Source organism: Gobio gobio (genome assembly GCF_949357685.1).
Source record: "Gobio gobio genome assembly, chromosome: 2".
NCBI classification, from domain to species: domain Eukaryota; kingdom Metazoa; phylum Chordata; class Actinopteri; order Cypriniformes; family Gobionidae; genus Gobio; species Gobio gobio.
In genome coordinates, this window is record NC_137098.1 from 70,248,361 (window position 1) to 70,268,628 (window position 20,268).

Below are 20,268 nucleotides of genomic sequence, written 5' to 3' on the forward strand. Positions count from 1 at the left end.
CTGGTCCTCCATGACCCTGTGGCCGGTTCTCCACTGTCCCTTCATGACCCTGTGGCCGGTTCTCCACTGTTCCTCCATGACCCTGTGGCCGGTTCTCCACTGGTCCTCCATGACCCTGTGGCCGGTTCTCCACTGGTCCTCCATGACCCTGTGGCCGGTTCTCCACTGTCCCTTCATAACCCTGTGGCCGGTTCTCCACTGGTCCTCCATGACCCTGTGGCCGGTTCTCCACTGTCCCTTCATAACCCTGTGGCCGGTTCTCCACTGTTCCTCCATGACCCTGTGGCCGGTTCTCCACTGGTCCTCCATGACCCTGTGGCCGGTTCTCCACTGGTCCTTCATGACCCTGTGGCCGGTTCTCTACTGGTCCTCCATGACCCTGTGGCCGGTTCTCCACTGGTCCTTCATGACCCTGTGGCCGGTTCTCCACTGGTCCTCCATGACCCTGTGGCCGGTTCTCCACTGGTCCTCCATGACCCTGTGGCCGGTTCTCCACTGGTCCTTCATGACCCTGTGGCCGGTCTCCACTGGTCCTTCATGACCCTGTGGCCGGTTCTCCACTGGTCCTCCATGACCCTGTGGCCGGTTCTCTATTATCTATTTTTATATCTCGAAGATCGTAAGTGTTTAGGGTGCCAATTAGGACAGAGCCAATGTTGCTTTGAAAATAAATGACCAGATAAAGGCAACAAATGTCGAGTTCACACTGCCCGGTTTTAGTCCCGATGTTGACTTACTGCCAGGTCTTGCGAAATCTCTGACAAATGGCCAAAATCATAAGTAAATCGGTGCTCGTGCACGTGAGTGACAATCACACAGTGTGAATTAACACGATCAGAGAGAATCGCCGATATGTTGCTGACGCCCTTAAGATATTTGGCATGCTAAATAGGAGGAGGGCGGTTTAGTGAGGATTTATAGACCAGGATCCAGTTCTGATGTTCGGACAGGACAGAGTTGTCTGTGATTCTTCCTCATGTACAGTCATGTAATGTGAAACCTCCTGTCTCCGATCCATCGGTCAGTGTGAACACAGCAGTGACTGAATGCTGGTCCAGATAGTCATGCAGTGTGAAAAGAGCAGTGACCCGACGAACTTGAAAATCATGCAGTCTGAACTCGGCATTAGTAAACAGGATTTTGAGGCTGCATTTTAATAGCATAATAGTATTTCATCCATGTGGCTCATTTCTAATCAGTTTAGCTGACAGTTACAACACCTCCTGATCTCTGTTATTTTTGTATATTCTACAGACAACACCCCCTGACTCCAGTGATGACAGTGATTCCTCAGATGAGAGCACAGCATCTCCGTTAATTAAGCGTGAGTAAATGCCATGATGTATTTGAGCAACATCAGTTGTGTAAGCAGCATTAAGCAGCAAATCACCTATATAAATCATACCCCGATGTCACAAATAATATAGTAATAATTGAAATCCAGTATCCCAGCAGCACAGTCATTTGGGGCCCACCTGGGTTTCCTAACTCGGGCCCAGACAGTTTTGTCTTTAGTTTCCATGGAGGCCCCACATTGGTGAGACTACATGAGTTGATGAAACGAACACAACTGAGTGATTATATAATCCACTCTTAATGTTGAACATCTAGGTTATATATGTAGCACAAGACAAGAAATATCCTTGAGATTATCATTAGTAAGCCTATTTATTATTAAAAAAAAAAAAAATTCTAAACCAAAAAAATATTTAGTATTTTTTCTGCTGCTTCCATCCACAAAAGTACCCCTAGCTTTCTCTTCATAAATATTATCAAACTCATTCTGCAATGTAGCAAGCCTTAATAATTGCAAATTTCCTTATTTTGTTTGTTCCAAAATTTCCCATAAGTTTGAATCAAAGAAGCTTGTTGCCAATATTTAACAATTAAATTCTTAATTTGCTCACACACAATAATTATGTTTCAGTAGACTATTATTTAACTTCCAATATCCATGCCTAATTCTACTTGATTTTCAATTTAACTTTGTGATCTGTAAAACCGATGGTTCAATAGTAACGAATTCAACTCTCTCTTTATATGTTCTGAAATGTGCCAAAAATCAATACGCAATTGAGATCTGTCCCTATCACTCCATGTATACAAACGTGACTGTGGATTTTTATATCTCCATATGTCAATTATGTTCAGTCGTAAGCAAAAATTGCTTAATTTCACTAGCCATATTGTGAACTCTAGGTGGCAATTGATCTTGTTTTCCATCAAACACCGTATTAAAGTCACCACCCCAAATTACTTCAGCAGGGGAATTTTGAATGTAAATTATTAATATGGCCTTCAATGTCTTGAAAGGTTAACTCATTTGTATTTTTTTTTTATTGGTGGCATATATATTTATAATAATCACTTTAACTTGGTTTATATCAATAAGTATAACAATCCAATGACCTTGATCATCTGTTTTGTGACTTAAAACTTTCCCTGAAAACCTGTCCTTTAAAATAGCAACACCTGCTGTCCTATTTGAGGCACCAAAAGTAAACCAAATGTCACTATCCCACTTATTCTTCCAAAAAGCACATCATCTTTGCAGGCATGAGTTTCTTGAATAAAAAAATAAAAAAAACTTTTCTTTGTAGCATGTCTCGTATACCCCTAGCATTAACTGAAAATATTGTTATTGACATAGATTCGAACAAGAAGGAAGAAAAAAAAAACTCAATAGAACAATTAGGTGAACACTGAGCAAATTAAGGTTGAAAATTTTGAGAATTTATAGAGGGAAATCTTACTCCCATCTTTTCGAAAATCAGTCAGTTCAGTAACCAGTCTTGAGATCCTGTTTGCTTCAGTTTGAGTAAAATAAAGAATAACAACCTCCTGTAGTTGTAATTTCACATTACGAAAGAATAAGCATTAAGAATTGTGATGTTACAGATTATAATGGGTTTAACTAAAAGATAAAGATTTCGTTTGTTCTTCATAATAATAATAATTTGTTCAAGGCTTTAAAGAGTAATAACCTAAAGCTAAAGCAAATAGACTTGACGTTTCACAGTAATTTAGGATTCAGAACCCATAGTAAAGAGAGCAGTGGTTTACATTTGAATTTCTTTACCATCTACGATTGCCTTGATTCTGACAAAGGACCTTTTGCCCTCTTTCTGAGCTTTGTCGATCGAAGGCCGAAGAAGATTCCGCGTAGCCCTGTCTTTTATCGTGAGGTCCTCTCTGAAGTACATCTTGTTCCATGTGAGGTCCCTCGCTTTTCTGGAAGTGAATCTTATTATCACCGGCTTTGTTTTCTGTTCCTTGCCGCTGTCTGCGATGGGTCTTTCAACTCGAAGAGCAATGTCCACATTGTTTGCTAAGAAGTTACGATCTTCTTCGATAACCACCGCTTTGCAGCTTTCCATAACCCGAGTCTTGACATTATCCTCTGCACATTCGGTCAGCCCCTCAAATCGAAGATTCCGTCTCCGACAATACCAATCCTGATCATTTATTATGTCCTCCAATTCAGAGATGCGCTTCAGGTTTGCTTCATTTTTGTTTTTCAAATCTTTATTCTCCTGTTTATATGGACTTTTATATGGAGAAAATCAGCATATTATTGTGTGTGTGTGTGTGTGTGTGTCAGAACTACATGGAGTAAACCAAAACTAAGTAAGCGTATTTATGCACCTGCTGCCTTTTGATGGTGAGAAATGCAGACTAAACAAAAACAAAGCAAGTGAATTTACACACTTGCATGCCATCCAGAAGAGCAGTAAGCAGCATGAGAAAGGGCTTGACTTGTTCAAAAGATTTAGAGATGATTATGCAGCCTGACCCCTCCAGCGAGCTGCAGGATATTTTGCCTTCTCCCTCTGACACCACAGGACTCAGGAGAGTCAGATCCTGATTTTGTTGTGGCACCCTCATCATCTTCTCTAGCTTCCCCTGAAGATGAGGAGTATTCAGAGGATTTTAGACCTGGGTGGATTGGGAGAAACAGCGTTTGTGTGGTTTTCCACCAATGTGGAGACAACTCCCTTTCTTCAGCCTGCCAGAGAAGTGACTCTGTGACTCTGAATAATATGCTGTTATTCTCCTTATAATAGTCCATATAAAAGCCAGAAACTAAGCATTTTTTTGCACAGGCCTATCTAAAGGGTTAATGGTGCCACCTGGTTATCAACTGTAAAAATTACAAATTTTACCTCTTCCCAAAAGGGAAAACCATAAACAATCAAAAATTCATGAGTATATGGTGTCATGGCGTTGCAATAAAAAAATGTGGTTATAATGGAAGTCAATGGGGAAAAAACAGCCACAAAAACAATGCATCAAAGCCAATGTTATTTCTAATCTTTGACATGTCCAAGACTGTGATAGGAGGTAAAAATTCTGTGTTTTCTTCCCCAAATCAGTGACATCATTTGTGAACTTGGCAATTAAATGATGGAGATTGATGTTGATGGAGATTTGTGGGATGCACATCCAGGGCACGAAGCTCCCGTTCCACCACATCCCAAAGATGACCTATTGGGTTGAGATCTGGTGACTGTGGGGGCCATTTTAGTTCAGTGAACTCATTGTCATATTCAAGAAACCAATTTGAAATGATTCAAGCTTTGTGACGGTGCATTATCCTGCTGGAAGTAGCCATCAGAGGATGGGGACATGGTGGTCATAAAGGAATGGACATGGTCAGAAACAATGCTCAGGTAGGCTGTGGCATTTAAACAATGCCCAATTGGCACTAAGGGGCCTAAAGTGTGCCAAGAAAACATCCCCCACACCATTACACCACCACCAGCAGCCTGCACAGTGGTAACAAGGCATGATGGATCCATGTTCTCATTCTGTTTACGCCAAATTCTGACTCTACCATCTGAATGTCTCAACAGAAATCGAGACTCATCAGACCAGGCAACATTTTTCCAGTCTTTAACTGTCCAATTTTGGTGAGCTTGTGCAAATTGTCGCCTCTTTTTCCTATTTGTAGTGGAGATGAGTGGTACCCGGTGGGGTCTTCTGCTGTTGTAGCCCATCCGCCTCAAGGTTGTGCGTGTTGTGGCTTCACAAATGCTTTGCTGCATACCTCGGTTGTAACGAGTGGTTATTTCAGTCAAAGTTGCTCTTCTATCAGCTTGAATCAGTCGGCCCATTCTCCTCTGACCTCTAGCATCAACAAGGCATTTTCTCCCACAGGACTGCCGCATACTGGATGTTTTTCCCTTTTCACACCATTCTTTGTAAACCCTAGAAATGGTTGTGCGTGAAAATCCCAGTAACTGAGCAGATTGTGAAATACTCAGACCGGCCCGTCTGGCACCAACAACCATGCCACGCTCAAAATTGCTTAAATCACCTTTCTTTCCCATTCCGACATTCAGTTTGGAGTTCAGGAGATTGTCTTGACCAGGACCACACCCCTAAATGCATTGAAGCAACTGCCATGTAATTGGTTGATTAGATAATTGCATTAATGAGAAATTGAACAGGTGTTCCTAATAATCCTTTAGGTGAGTGTGTATATATATATATATATATATATATATATATATATATATATTGTGGCAGGGTGAAGAATCACGCAACACAGAGCTGGGTGAAAAGCCCCCGGAGGGTGGGTTTATTGTGAGCAGGTGAACAAACAGTGAGGTGAAGTCTTTGGTGCGCGGTGCTTCCTTCTTCCCGGTGGTGCAGTGGTGACTCGCGGTGACGTCAGAGGGTCTGGGTGGCCGGAGTGTCACAGGCTGCTGTCTGAGAGAGAGAGAAAGGTTAGTGCGCTGCTTCATGGAGTGTTCGTGCTCCGCCTGGTGTTCCCACGTGCGGTGCTTTATGTGGTGTGGTGATCGCCTGCAGCTGTGCCAATCCGGTCCACGCTGAGTGCTGGCAGGTGATCGGTGTTTGTTGCCAGGGCGACGCTGACGAGAGCTCGGGAGACTTGTCACACTCCCCCCCCCTAAGCGTCGCTCTGGTCCTGTAACGATAATTAGAGACACACATTGGGGAACATAGGGGTGGGCGGGGAGTGCGCCCTGACAGACCTGCGTAAGCCGACCACAGCCTGGAGAGTCCGTCCGCGTTGGAGTTGGCCGTCCCGGCCCGATGTACCACCGTAAAGTGGAAGTCCTGGAGCGCCAGGAACCACCGCGTCACCCTGGCGTTGGTGTCCTTGGCTCGGGCCATCCACTGCAGCGGGGCGTGGTCCGTCATCAGGGTGAAGCGGCGTCCCAGCAGGTAGTAGCGCAGCTCCAGGACTGCCCACTTTATGGCCAGGGCTTCCTTCTCCACCGCCGCATACCTGGTTTGGCTGGGGTCAGCTTACGGCTGATGTACGTGACCGGATGCTCTTCACCTTCGCGGACCTGGGAAAGGACCGCCCCCAGGCCCGTGTCCGAGGCATCCGTCTGCAGCAGGAAGGGGCAGTTGAAGTCGGGCGCCCGCAAGACCGGCTCCGTGGTCAGGGCGGTCTTGATCCTCCGGAAGGTCCTGTCCAGGCTGCTGTCCCACTGCACCTTCTCCGGCTGCCCCTTCCTGGTCAGGTCTGTCAGGGGAGATGCTAGGGTGGAGAAGTCAGGGATAAAACAGCGATAGTACCCCGCCAACCCCAAAAAGGCTCGTACCTGGGTTTTGGTCTCCGGGCGGGGCGTCGACAGGATGGCGTCTATCTTCTTCTGCTGGGGCTGGATCAGTCCTCTACCCACCCGGAAACCCAGGTACTGAGCCTCGGCGAGGGCGAGATGGCATTTCCGGGGGTTGGCGGTTAGCCCAGCCCGCCGGAGTTCCAGGAGCACCCTCCGCAACCGCTCCAGGTGGTCCTGCCAGGTCTCGGAGTGGATGACTACGTCGTCGAGGTATGCTGCCGCGTACGCTTGGTGGGGACGCAGAAGAATGTCCATCATCCTCTGGAACGTAGCGGGAGCCCCGTGCAGGCCGAAGGGGAGGACTCGATATTGCCAGTGCCCACTGGGTGAGGAGAACGCCGTCTTCTCTTTGGCGGAGTTGGTGAGGGGAACTTGCCAGTAGCCTTTTGTTAGGTCGAGCGTCGAAATATACCGAGCCCTCCCCAGGCGCTCCAGTAGCTCGTCCACTCGGGGCATCGGGTAGCCATCGAACTCCGAGACCTCGTTGAGCCGGCGAAAGTCATTACAGAAGCGGAGGGTGCCATCCGGCTTCGGGACCATGACGATGGGGCTGGACCAGGCGCTGCGTGATGGCTCGATTACCCCCGACTTCAGCATCTCACCGACCTCGTCCTCGATGGCCTGTCTCCGAGCCTCGGGGACCCGGTAGGGCCGCTGCCGCACAATGACGCCGGGTGGTGTGCGGATGTCGTGCTGGATGACTTTGGTCTGCCCGGGACGTGTGGAGAACACATCAGAGAACTGACGGACCAGATGATCCAGCTCCATCTTCTGGGGGGCCGACAGCTGTGTTCCCACATCCACGACCGGGGGCTCGACAGAGGCCAGTGCGCTGAGTTGGTCTCTGGTCCCCACCCACCTCTTCAACAGGTTAATATGATATAGCTGCTCTTCACGCCTCCGGCCTGGCTGGCGCAGTCGGTAGTTGACAGGACCCACTCGCTCTATGACCGTGAACGGACCCTGCCAGGTCGCCAGAAACTTGCAGGCGGAGGTGGGGACCAACACCATGACCCTGTCGCCGGGCTGGAACTCGCGGGGTTGAGCCGCCCGGTCGTACAGCTGCCGTTGGCTCTGCTGGGCCTTCGTCAGGTGTTCCCGGACTAATGGCATGACCCTCTCGATCCGCTCACGCATTTCCCTCACGTGTTCGATGGCGGAGCGGAGAGGTGCCGGCTGCTGCTGTTCCCAGGCTTCCCGGGCCACATCCAGGAGCCCCCGTGGCTGGCGGCCGAAGAGCAGTTCGAAGGGGGTGAAACCCAAGGAGGCTTGGGGAACTTCGCGGACTCCGAAGAGGACGTATGGAAGCATCAGGTCCCAGTCTGGCTTATCTTCGGCGGCCACTCGCCGGAGCATCTGCTTGAGGGTTTGATTGAAGCGCTCTACTAAGCCGTCTGTCTGCGGATGGTATACTGTGGTCCGGATCTGCTTCACCTTCAGCAGCCGGCAGAGGTCAGCCATTAGCCGGGACATGAAGGGAGTTCCTTGGTCCGTCAGTATCTCCGCTGGGATGCCGACTCGGGTGCAGAGGAGGAAGAGTTCCTTGGCGATGTTTTTGGCCGTTGCTTTCCGTAGGGGAAGTGCCTCTGGATACCTGGTGGCGTAGTCGACAATCACCAGGATGTGTTCATGTCCACGGGCAGACTTCGGCAACGGCCCCACCAGGTCCATTCCAATTCGCTCGAAAGGTACCCCGATGATGGGCAGCGGTATGAGCGGACTGGGGGGAGGTGCTCGTGGCGCGGTCCTCTGGCAGGTGGGACAGGCTTGGCAGAACCGCTTCACTTCTCCATCCAAGCCCGGCCAGTGGAAACGGTCCCGGATGCGCTGGATGGTGTTGGCGGTTCCCAGGTGGCCGGCCATCGGATGGCTGTGGGCCAGCTCCATGACCATTTCCACGTTTGGTTTGGGAACCACGAGCAGTTCTTTTACCTCCCCCCTTCGCTGGGCGACACAGTACAACAGGCCGTTCCTGACGACGAAGTGCGGGAGAGGATGGGGTGCTGGTTGGTGCTCGTGGCCATCCACTGTCCGGACCTGCGACCAGCAATGCTTGAGCCGGTCATCTTCCAGCTGGGCCTTCGCGAACGAGCCCCCTCCCTGGACCTGTTGGAAGACATCAAAGAACACGTCAGTAACCGGGGAGGGGGACTCACCATCTCTCCCGCTGTCTGTCGCCAGCAGGGCGGTGTTGTGGCTCCTCTTCCGGCGGCGACGGCTATGGGGGCGGCTCCCGGCCCGGCTGGCTGGCTGCGTGGTGGCCCGAAGAAGCTCCTCGAACCCCGGCCAGTCCCGCCCAAGAAGCACAGGAACCGGAAGATCTTTTAACACGCCAACCTCGATTGGCCAGGCGCCAGGGCCCGCTGATATTGTCACTCGGCGGGCCGGAACATGACGAGTGTCGCCGTGAACGCAGGTAATCGGGAGCTGTGCTTTGACGGCCTTCTGCGGTGGGAGGACGGTGGCTTGGACGAGACTGACCGAGCTCCCGGAATCCAAGAGGGCCAGGACCGACCGTCCATTCACTTTTACCTCCGCTCGTGGAGCCCCGCGGGGTGGGTCCTGATGCAGGCTGCAACCAGCCAACCATGCACGTGCTGGCGGGGCCGGTTCCTCCGTGGGCATCGGTTCGTCCACGGGGCCGGGAGCCGCTGGCCTGTGTACTGGTCGCGGGGTACCTTCCGGCGTGCGTCGCTCCTGGACCACCCTCCGAGGGAAGGACGGCGCTCGCTCCCCAGGCTCCCGGTGCATCGCCGCCTCCGCCAACTCGATGGCTTCAACGAGCTCGGCGATGGTTGCCGGATTTGTCATTCCCACCGCCCGCCGGGTGGGCGGTGGGAGAGCTCGGAGCATCCGGTCCACGGTGACGCGCTCCGCAACCTGACCCGCGGTGGGTGTTCCCTCGAGCAACCAGTGACGTGTGAGCCGCGACAGTTCTGCGGCTTGGGCGCGGGCTGGGCGTCGAGGCTTGAACTCCCACTCATGGAACAGCTGGGCTGCGGAGATGGCGGATAGCCCAAGACGTCCGAGGATTTCCTTCTTAAGTTCATCGTAATTATCAGCCGTCTCAGCGGGAAGAGAAAAGTATGCTCTTTGAGCTTCACCAGACAATAGGGGTCCCAGGACCCGCGCCCACTCGCTTCGTTCCCAGCTCTCTCGAACCGCCGTGGTCTCGAACATCTGCAGATATAATTCAACATCATCTTGAGACGTTAGTTTTGGTAGCAGCTGGGTTGCTCGGACTCGCGGATCAGGAAGCGGAACGCGTTGGGCAGCGGAGAGGTGGAGGGCGGCGAACTCTTCTTCTATCGATGCTTGACGGGCTGCCAGGTGTTCAGCGATCTGTTGCTGACGTGCACTCACTTCCGTTAAGCATTTGAGCAGGTCTTCCATGATGGGGAGGAACGCCGCCCTACTTCCGGGTTTTCGTGAGTGACTGGGGAAACAGGGAAAAAAAAACAAAGTAAAAGTCCGGGGATGGTTGGTGATTCTTCACGCTCTTGCCCGCATTCTCCACCACTGTGGCAGGGTGAAGAATCACGCAACACAGTGCTGGGTGAAAAGCCCCCGGAGGGTGGGTTTATTGTGAGCAGGTGAACAAACAGTGAGGTGAAGTCTTTGGTGCGCGGTGCTTCCTTCTTCCCGGTGGTGCAGTGGTGACTCGCGGTGACGTCAGAGGGTCTGGGTGGCCGGAGTGTCACAGGCTGCTGTCTGAGAGAGAGAGAAAGGTTAGTGCGCTGCTTCATGGAGTGTTCGTGCTCCGCCTGGTGTTCCCACGTGCGGTGCTTTATGTGGTGTGGTGATCGCCTGCAGCTGTGCCAATCCGGTCCACGCTGAGTGCTGGCAGGTGATCGGTGTTTGTTGCCAGGGCGACGCTGACGAGAGCTCGGGAGACTTGTCACAATATATATATATATATATATATATATATATATATATATATATATATATATATATATATATATATTTATCTGATACATTTTTACAGCAGTTTAGTGGGTGTTTTCATCCACAAAGATAATGTAAACTTCCATCCATTAGCCCAAAAACTGATTCTAACGGCTTGGTCAAAAGGAATTCTGCATGTAAGCCTTTTCAGCATTTTGATGAAGTTATCTTCATTTATTGATAACTCATTTTAAATCTGACTCCATTAATAATTTTATCTGACTCCAATTTTATGTGACTCCATAAAGTGTGTTACGTTTAGAGTTCATCAGCTGATTTTAAGATTAGTTGCAATTTAATTTAGATCGTTGATTTTCTTTGTATCTTCCTAGTTTTCAAATTCGTTCATCAAGAGACCCAATATTGCAGAGAAACAGACGCGTCCGGACGCGCGTTCACGAACACAAAATGAATACTTCTGATATTAGTCAGAGGATGCAGAGTGAATATTTTACCTTTAAGTGGTTGCACATGCTACTCAACAAAAAGTGTAATTTTTGTAATATCCACGAACTACAATTTGCTAATCCAGCGATAGTCAGAAATCGGATTATCAGTTGTGCCGTCATCGGTGTGATCTATCATAACACTAGATTTTGCGGTAATTAAGGAGTCTACATCGATCCATACTAAAATAATGATTTCAGAATAATACAAGATAAATCAAGATTAACATTTATTTTGGCCAGACAGGAAAAGTAAGTAAGTAAACAAGAATCCATGGTACACAACTGATCAGCGTAAAAAAAATTAAAAAACACAATTGCAAAGCAATATGAAAATAATTTAAATCAAGTCAAGTCAACTTTATTTATAAAGCGCTTTTAACAATGCAGATTGTTTCAAAGCAGCTTTACAGTGTTAAACAGGAAAATAATGCAGCATAATTTTATTCAGCTGTATAGCCATTCTGGAGAAACCGCTGATGTCATCAGTTCATTTCACTTTAGATCAATAATTAGATCAGTAATTTAGTTTATATGGTTAATTTAGTTTATTAATTAGATTTATTTTGATGTTTAGTTGAAAAATTTAGTGTCCCCAACTGAGCATGCCAAGCCAGAGGCAACATTAAAACATTAAAAGGTTAACGTTTTAACATCATTTTAACGTTTTAACAACATTAAACCATTAAAAGAGTCATCTTGTCTGGCTCATAGTCTACATGCAGTGTGTGTGTGTGTGCCCAAAGACACTGACACAGCCCCACAAGGGGGTTCTGGCTACAGAATGTAGAACATTAGAACAAAAGGGTTGTAAATATTTGCAACACCCCCACCTGGTTTTGGGGGAGTGGATCTGATATCTTTGAAGAGACCACTCAAAAAGGAGAACAGAATTCTCATTAGTTTTCAATCTTTCTAATACTACTAGTGACTGCAGGGAAACTGAGACCATTTTACCATTCGCACTGAGACCTTTAAAAAGACATCAAACATGAAAGGGATAAAACAATAGTTTTACAAGATACATCATCACTGGTATATCTGCATTTGTTGACTTGAAAACAGGGCAAGGAGAGGGCAAAATGGGGAGGGGATGAAATGTTTGATCAGGGCGGTGTCACACAGTTTCTGTGAGATCTTCTCTCAAGATTAGTGACTTTTATTGTTCAATTGCTGGGGTGTGGATCTAAGCTTTTATCTTAGCAGCAAAACTGATCCCTACAATAATGAAAGGGTAGTGAATTTGCCCACAGTGTATCGTTGAGTTTATGAAAATATTCAAAGCATTTTCCCAAAATATGTGTAAAAATAAGATTTGTCACCAAAAATCATTCCATTTGCTGAAACACAGAGAACGTTGTGGCCAAATTAAGACTCAAAAGAACCCCATAGTGGATGAAAACGTAGAGCATATAAGGGTTAAATGATAGTGACGTGTTGAAAAAGTCACATGACCTCACTACAATATCAACTGAAGATAAAGGAAGACATTCAATCTCTGAAGATCTCAGCAGAGTTAGTTAACTAAATGAAAACAATAATAAGATGCAATTTGTATGATCCACATTTTGCGGATCTTTTGAAACTTTTGAAAACTTTATTTTAGGAGTGTTAAAAGAACATGGATACGCTGTACAGAAGAAACTTGGACAAGGGTCTTCAGGAACAGTGTATCTGGTGACCGACACAGATGAAGATCCTTATGTGGTCAAACTGATGAATTCCAGAGATGTAAGTACAATCCTGCATTTACTAAATCAAAAATGTACTTAAGTATTGACCATATTAACATTATATTTTGTTTGCTATTAAAGATGCAATTTTAATTGCTATAAATGTGTTGTTTTTAATGGAAGTGCTTATTTTTCTTAAAAAGCCAGAACAAATTAATAAATAAAATACAATTAAAATTGTTCCCCTCAGAAGGAGGAGCTGGTCAAAGTCCAGACGCAGGTCAACATCTTGAAGAAATTGGACCATGGATATATTGTTTCTTATGTGGATTCATTTGAAGGTGTGTTTGTTTGAAAATAAGAACCGATGAAAGAAATGTTCTTTTATTCAAAAGTTAAAATGCTTATTGTTGCTTCCAAAATTGAACAGATAAACTAACAACGAACACAGTTTAGAGACTGAAGAAGGATAGCAAAAAAAAAAAAAATTTGTAGGTGTTGGCTGTGAAATGAAGCGATTACACTTCTAAATGTATTATTAGTTGTATTCAATGTTTGACAGGAATTTTTATTTTTTAGATGAAGCATCTGGATTATTTTATATTGTGATGGAGTATTGTGCAAGAGGTGATCTTTCCAAGAGGATGGAAACACAGAAAGACAAAGGGATTTTTGAAGAAAAACAGGTGAGTGTCTTGCAGACATCCATGACCTCTGGGCAAATGTACAGAAATTTAAATATACAGGTTATATATAGTTTTTTTGACAAATAACTAACACTAAAGGCAAGATTTACCCCACAGAAACCTTATTTCGGCGTTAAAAACTACAAACAAAAAGTACATAGGGCCAGATTTACTAAACAGGCCTAAATTACTAAATTAGCGCGAGAGCACAATTCCAAAAAAGCGCTGATGCTAGTGGACAGTTCTTTGTGTGATCTACTGATGACGCATAGATTAAAGGACACAGACGCAGCCGGATCATTTCCATAATGACCAACACAATCTACCAAGAGCAGCACAAATTAGCGTCTGGTTTAAGGCATGGATTTTTGTGGGTGGTAAATAATGCCACAAACACCGGTACATTGACAAGCGCAAACCTAAGTAAAACACCTTGCATGATTCAAATACTCTCAAATATAAATTTTGCGTCTAAAAGGGAAACTCCTATAAATGCATATGCAATAAGGCTGCTAAAATATGTCTGTCCACGCCTTTTGAGTGCTAATTTTTACTGCGTGTCTTTAGTTAATCCTGACAGTTGTTTTTTTAATGCCAAAAGAGGGTTTGTGCTGGTGCAAGCTCTTAGTAAATCTGTCCATAACTACCTTAATTTAAAGGGATTACATGTCCATTGTCAGTAAATCACACAGATTTGTTTCACTCCTATTGGCACTTTTATGGGAATGCTTGTTTGCCCTGTTTAGTACACATGCCGGACATGCCAGTTTGAATCCTGCTCGGTGCGGGTTGAATAGGACCGATTACACATGCCAAGAGTATATCCAAAATAGTACATAAATAGAATATATCTCAGAGGAGACTGTGTCCAAGTTATGGATTTCAGAAAAGTACATATACAAATCACACAGTTAGCTAACAATGTATTAATAAACAATGTAATAATTGAAGGCACAAACAATGGGCTCATTGAAGTAAAGAAAACATGTTGTTAACAATGATAAGGGTATATCGAAAAAAGATGTAGCATAGCTGCATGTTGATGCAGAGCTGTGCATCTGAAGTCCTCGCAGGAGTCGGAGTCATCTCTTCACAGGTGATGGTCATCTGAAGTCCTCGCAGGAGTCGGAGTCGTCTCTTCACAGGTGATGGTCATCTGAAGTCCCCGCAGGAGTTGAGTCGTCTCTTCACAGGTGATGGTCATCGGAAGTCCTCGCAGGAGTTGAGTCGTCTCTTCACAGGTGATGGTCATCTGAAGTCCTCGCAGGAGTTGAGTCGTCTCTTCACAAGTGATGGTCATCTGAAGTTCTCGCAGGAGTCGGAGTCGTCTCTTCACAGGTGATGGTCATCTGAAGTCCTCGCAGAAGTCGGAGTCGTCTCTTCACAGGTGATGGTCATCTGAAGTCCTCGCAGGAGTTGAGTCGTCTCTTCACAGGTGATGGTCATCTGAAGTCCTCGCAGGAGTTGAGTCGTCTCTTCACAAGTGATGGTCATCTGAAGTTCTCGCAGGAGTCGGAGTCGTCTCTTCACAGGTGATGGTCATCTGAAGTCCTCGCAGGAGTCGGAGTTGTCTCTTCACAGGTGATGGTCATCTGAAGTCCTCGCAGAAGTCGGAGTCGTCTCGTCACAGGTGATGGTCATCTGATGTCCTCGCAGTAGTCGGAGTTGTCTCTTCACAGGTGATGGTCATCTGAAGTCCCCGCAGGAGTTGAGTCATCTCTTCACAGGTGATGGTCATCTGAAGTCCTCGCAGGAGTTGAGTCGTCTCTTCACAGGTGATGGTCATCTGAAGTCCTCGCAGGAGTTGAGTCGTCTCTTCACAGGTGATGGTCATCTGAAGTCCTCGCAGGAGTTGAGTCGTCTCTTCACAGGTGATGGTCATCTGAAGTCCTCGAAGGAGTCGGAGTCGTCTCTTCACAGGTGTTGGTCATCTGAAGTCCTCGCAGGAGTCGGAGTCGTCTCTTCACAGGTGATGGTCATCTGAAGTCCTCGCAGGAGTCGGAGTCGTCTCTTCACAGGTGATGGTCATCTGAAGTCCTCGCAGGAGTTGAGTCGTCTCTTCACAGGTGATGGTCATCTGAAGTCCTCGCAGGAGTTGAGTCGTCTCTTCACAGGTGTTGGTCATCTGAAGTCCTCGCAGGAGTCGGAGTCGTCTCTTCACAGGTGATGGTCATCTGAAGTCCTCGCAGGAGTCGGAGTCGTCTCTTCACAGGTGATGGTTATCTGAAGTCCTCGCAGGAGTTGAGTCGTCTCTTCACAGGTGATGGTCATCTGAAGTCCTCGCAGGAGTTGAGTCGTCTCTCCACAGGTGATGGTCATCTGAAGTCCTCGCAGGAGTCGGAGTCGTCTCTTCACAGGTGATGGTCATCTGAAGTCCTCGCAGGAGTTGAGTCGTCTCTTCACAGGTGTTGGTCATCTGAAGTCCTCGCAGGAGTCGGAGTCGTCTCTTCACAGGTGATGGTCATCTGAAGTCCTCGCAGGAGTTGAGTCGTCTCTTCACAGGTGATGGTCATCTGAAGTCCTCGCAGGAGTTGAGTCGTCTCTTCACAGGTGATGGTCATCTGAAGCCCTTGCAGGAGTCGGAGTCGGAGTCGTCTCTTCACAGGTGTTGGTCATCTGAAGTCCTCGCAGGAGTCGGAGTCGTCTCTTCACAGGTGATGGTCATCTGAAGTCCTTGCAGGAGTTGAGTCGTCTCTTCACAGGTGATGGTCATTTGAAGTCCTCGCAGGAGTTGAGTCGTCTCTTCACAGGTGATGGTCATCTGAAGTTCTCGCAGGAGTCGGAGTCGTCTCTTCACAGGTGATGGTCATCTGAAGTCCTCGCAGGAGTCGGAGTCGTCTCTTCACAGGTGATGGTCATCTGAAGTCCTCGCAGAAGTCGGAGTCGTCTCTTCACAGGTGATGGTCATCTGAAGTCCTCGCAGGAGTTGAGTCGTCTCTTCACAGGTGTTGGTCATCTGAAGTCCTCGCAGGAGTCGGAGTCGTCTCTTCACAGGTGATGGTCATCTGAAGTCCTCGCAGGAGTCGGAGTCGTCTCTTCACAGGTGATGGTCATCTGAAGTCCTCGCAGAAGTCGGAGTCATCTCTTCACAGGTGATGGTCATCTGAAGTCCTCGCAGAAGTCGGAGTCATCTCTTCACAGGTGATGGACATCTGAAGTCCTCGAAGGAGTCGGAGTCGTCTCTTCACAGGTGTTGGTCATCTGAAGTCCTCGCAGGAGTCGGAGTCGTCTCTTCACAGGTGATGGTCATCTGAAGTCCTCGCAGGAGTCGGAGTCGTCTCTTCACAGGTGATGGTCATCTGAAGTCCTCGCAGGAGTTGAGTCGTCTCTTCACAGGTGATGGTCATCTGAAGTCCTCGCAGGAGTTGAGTCGTCTCTTCACAGGTGTTGGTCATCTGAAGTCCTCGCAGGAGTCGGAGTCGTCTCTTCACAGGTGATGGTCATCTGAAGTCCTCGCAGGAGTCGGAGTCGTCTCTTCACAGGTGATGGTTATCTGAAGTCCTCGCAGGAGTTGAGTCGTCTCTTCACAGGTGATGGTCATCTGAAGTCCTCGCAGGAGTTGAGTCGTCTCTCCACAGGTGATGGTCATCTGAAGTCCTCGCAGGAGTCGGAGTCGTCTCTTCACAGGTGATGGTCATCTGAAGTCCTCGCAGGAGTTGAGTCGTCTCTTCACAGGTGTTGGTCATCTGAAGTCCTCGCAGGAGTCGGAGTCGTCTCTTCACAGGTGATGGTCATCTGAAGTCCTCGCAGGAGTTGAGTCGTCTCTTCACAGGTGATGGTCATCTGAAGTCCTCGCAGGAGTTGAGTCGTCTCTTCACAGGTGATGGTCATCTGAAGCCCTTGCAGGAGTCGGAGTCGGAGTCGTCTCTTCACAGGTGTTGGTCATCTGAAGTCCTCGCAGGAGTCGGAGTCGTCTCTTCACAGGTGATGGTCATCTGAAGTCCTTGCAGGAGTTGAGTCGTCTCTTCACAGGTGATGGTCATTTGAAGTCCTCGCAGGAGTTGAGTCGTCTCTCCACAGGTGATGGTCATCTGAAGTTCTCGCAGGAGTCGGAGTCGTCTCTTCACAGGTGATGGTCATCTGAAGTCCTCGCAGGAGTCGGAGTCGTCTCTTCACAGGTGATGGTCATCTGAAGTCCTCGCAGAAGTCGGAGTCGTCTCTTCACAGGTGATGGTCATCTGAAGTCCTCGCAGGAGTTGAGTCGTCTCTTCACAGGTGTTGGTCATATGAAGTCCTCGCAGGAGTCGGAGTCGTCTCTTCACAGGTGATGGTCATCTGAAGTCCTCGCAGGAGTCGGAGTCGTCTCTTCACAGGTGATGGTCATCTGAAGTCCTCGCAGAAGTCGGAGTCATCTCTTCACAGGTGATGGTCATCTGAAGTCCTCGCAGAAGTCGGAGTCATCTCTTCACAGGTGATGGACATCTGAAGTCCTCGCAGGAGTCAGAGTTGTCTCTTCACAGGTGATGGTCATCTGAAGTCCTCGCAGGAGTTGAGTCGTCTCTTCACAGGTGATGGTCATCTGAAGTCCTCACAGAAGTCGGAGTCGTCTCTTCACAGGTGTTGGTCATCTGAAGTCCTCACAGGAGTCTGAGTCGTCTCTTCACAGGTGATGGTCATCTGAAGTCCTCGCAGGAGTCGGAGTCATCTCTTCACAGGTGATGGTCATCTGAAGTCCTCGCAGGAGTCGGAGTCGTCTCTTCACAGGTGATGGTCATCTGAAGTCCTCGCAGAAGTCGGAGTCATCTCTTCACAGGTGATGGTCATCTGAAGTCCTCGCAGAAGTCGGAGTCGTCTCTTCACAGGTGATGGTCATCTGAAGTCCTCGCAGGAGTTGAGTCGTCTCTTCACAGGTGATGGTCATCTGAAGTCCTCGCAGGAGTCGGAGTCGTCTCTTCACAGGTGATGGTCATCTGAAGTCCTCGAAGGAGTCGGAGTCGTCTCTTCACAGGTGATGGTCATCTGAAGTCCTCGCAGGAGTCGGAGTCATCTCTTCACAGGTGATGGTCATCTGAAGTCTTCATAAGAGGCTGGATCCAGACTGGAGCTGACACACTCTAGTTTCCTCAGGATGGGCGTCCCGAGATAAAACAGAACAGGAAAATAATTAGCGTAGCTGCTGTTCAAAGCATTTAAGCAAAGAATCATGTGCACTGATATAAATGGAGTACAAGGTTATGAGATGCATTATGTGAATGCTTGATTAAAGAGATGCGTCTTTAATCTAGATTTAAACTGGGAGAGTGAGTCTGAGCCCCAACATTATCAGGAAGACTATTCTATAGTTTAGGTGCCAAATATGAGAACGTTCTTCCTCCTTTAGTGGACTTGGATATCCTAGGTACTACCAGAAGCCCAGAGTTTAGTGATCTTAAAGATCGTAATGGGTTATAAGTTGATAGAAGATCAGTCAAATACACTATTCCATAGTTTAAATGGTAAATGGACTGCATTTATATAGTGCTTTTAACAGACCAATGGCCATCCAAAGCGCTTTACACATTGCCTCTCATTCACTCATTCATATACTGAGGGTGGTGTCAGCCATGCAAGGCTCCATCCAGCTCGTCGGGAGCAGCTGGGGTTAGGTGTCTTGCTCATGGACACCTCAACACTTGGTCAGGTGGAACCGGGGATTTAACCACCAACCTTCCGGTTTGTAGCCAACCTACATGAACCACTGAGCCACTGCTGCACGCGAGAGCCGTGAGGGAGGGCCGTGAGGCGTTATTGAAGATGAGCGCGTTAGCTGCGTGTCACAAGACGAGACTAAATATGTTCGTCAACGACCTTTTTTTCCATGACTAAGACGAGACGATGACGAGAAGCGAAGATGCGAAGGCAGAGGCGCAGCCGACCCCCCGTGAGGTATGGAAGGGACCATCCTGGTGGTGGTGGGTGGATGTAGGGAAGGATTTGACTTGGAGGTGGTGGGGAGGATGGCGGTGGATTGGAGCGTCAGAATCTGCGAACTCAGACATGAGTAATTACCGATCTTTTATACCCAAGTATTAGAATGTGATTGGATAGATAAAAAGTTGAAGTGACGTGACAATTAAGTCTTCCCGGCAGAACTTATGCTAAAGCTTTCATTTACAATGTACCCCACCTACAGGGCATGTTGTCACATTTCACTTCCATTCTTTCTGGGTAAATCAAGAAAAAAGTAAACACTGTATTAATGAAACAATACCACATAATTGTACTAGAAATGTGTGGAATTAATGTGGGGGAAAAAAAAAATAATTCTCTGTACCCAAGTGGATTCACACAAACTGAGAAAGTCAAAAAGTGTTAGGTTGTGCCCCGCTCTCCCCTATACATTTTATGCACAAGTTTGGGCTTGAGGCTGCAGGATAATTTGCTCAATCTTTTTAAGAAAAGATTGTAGTAATTTGCCATTCAGTTCCTAGAGAAAGCTTGATAAAGCTATGTTTTTCAGACCAAAATTCTTAGTGTAGCAGTATTGAGTTGTATGAAATACAATCAAATGTGAAAAAAGGGTAGTGCAAAAGTTTGGCCACCCTTTCAATTGAGTTGATTTGAATACCTGTAGTCACTTAATGCTGATTGATTGCAACACAAAATTGATGTAATTGGCTCAATGAACAATAAACACGTGCAACCAATCATGAAAAAGGATATTCAAGGCAACTAATGGCTAGTTGTGCTTCTCTTTGATTCTCTACTGGAAAGTAGAAACATGGGAATCTCAAAAGAACTCCCTAATGACATAAAAAAATAGTATAATTAATCAATATGTAGCCACTATGAGTCAGATCAAATAATAACTCAAACGGGGAACTGAATTAAAATGAAAGAGACTCGAATTACATGATAAATAATTCAGAATTAATGTTTACCCCTTAACTTATTCGTCCACGGATATGTAAGAACTTATAAAGGGGACTCTGTTAAA

General features: G+C 47.2%; 1 protein-coding gene across 1 annotated transcript in view; it reads left to right on the forward strand.

Annotated features, from left to right (window-relative positions):
* LOC307120715 (uncharacterized protein) overlaps positions 1 to 20,268 on the forward strand; it is a 68,507-nt gene that overhangs the window by 27,150 nt on the left and 21,089 nt on the right. The window contains exons 3-6 of the mRNA XM_079807858.1: positions 1,255 to 1,324; positions 12,600 to 12,724; positions 12,917 to 13,007; positions 13,246 to 13,352. Of these exons, the coding sequence (XP_079663984.1) occupies positions 1,255 to 1,324; positions 12,600 to 12,724; positions 12,917 to 13,007; positions 13,246 to 13,352 (393 nt within the window). The remainder of the gene's footprint in view (positions 1 to 1,254; positions 1,325 to 12,599; positions 12,725 to 12,916; positions 13,008 to 13,245; positions 13,353 to 20,268) is intronic.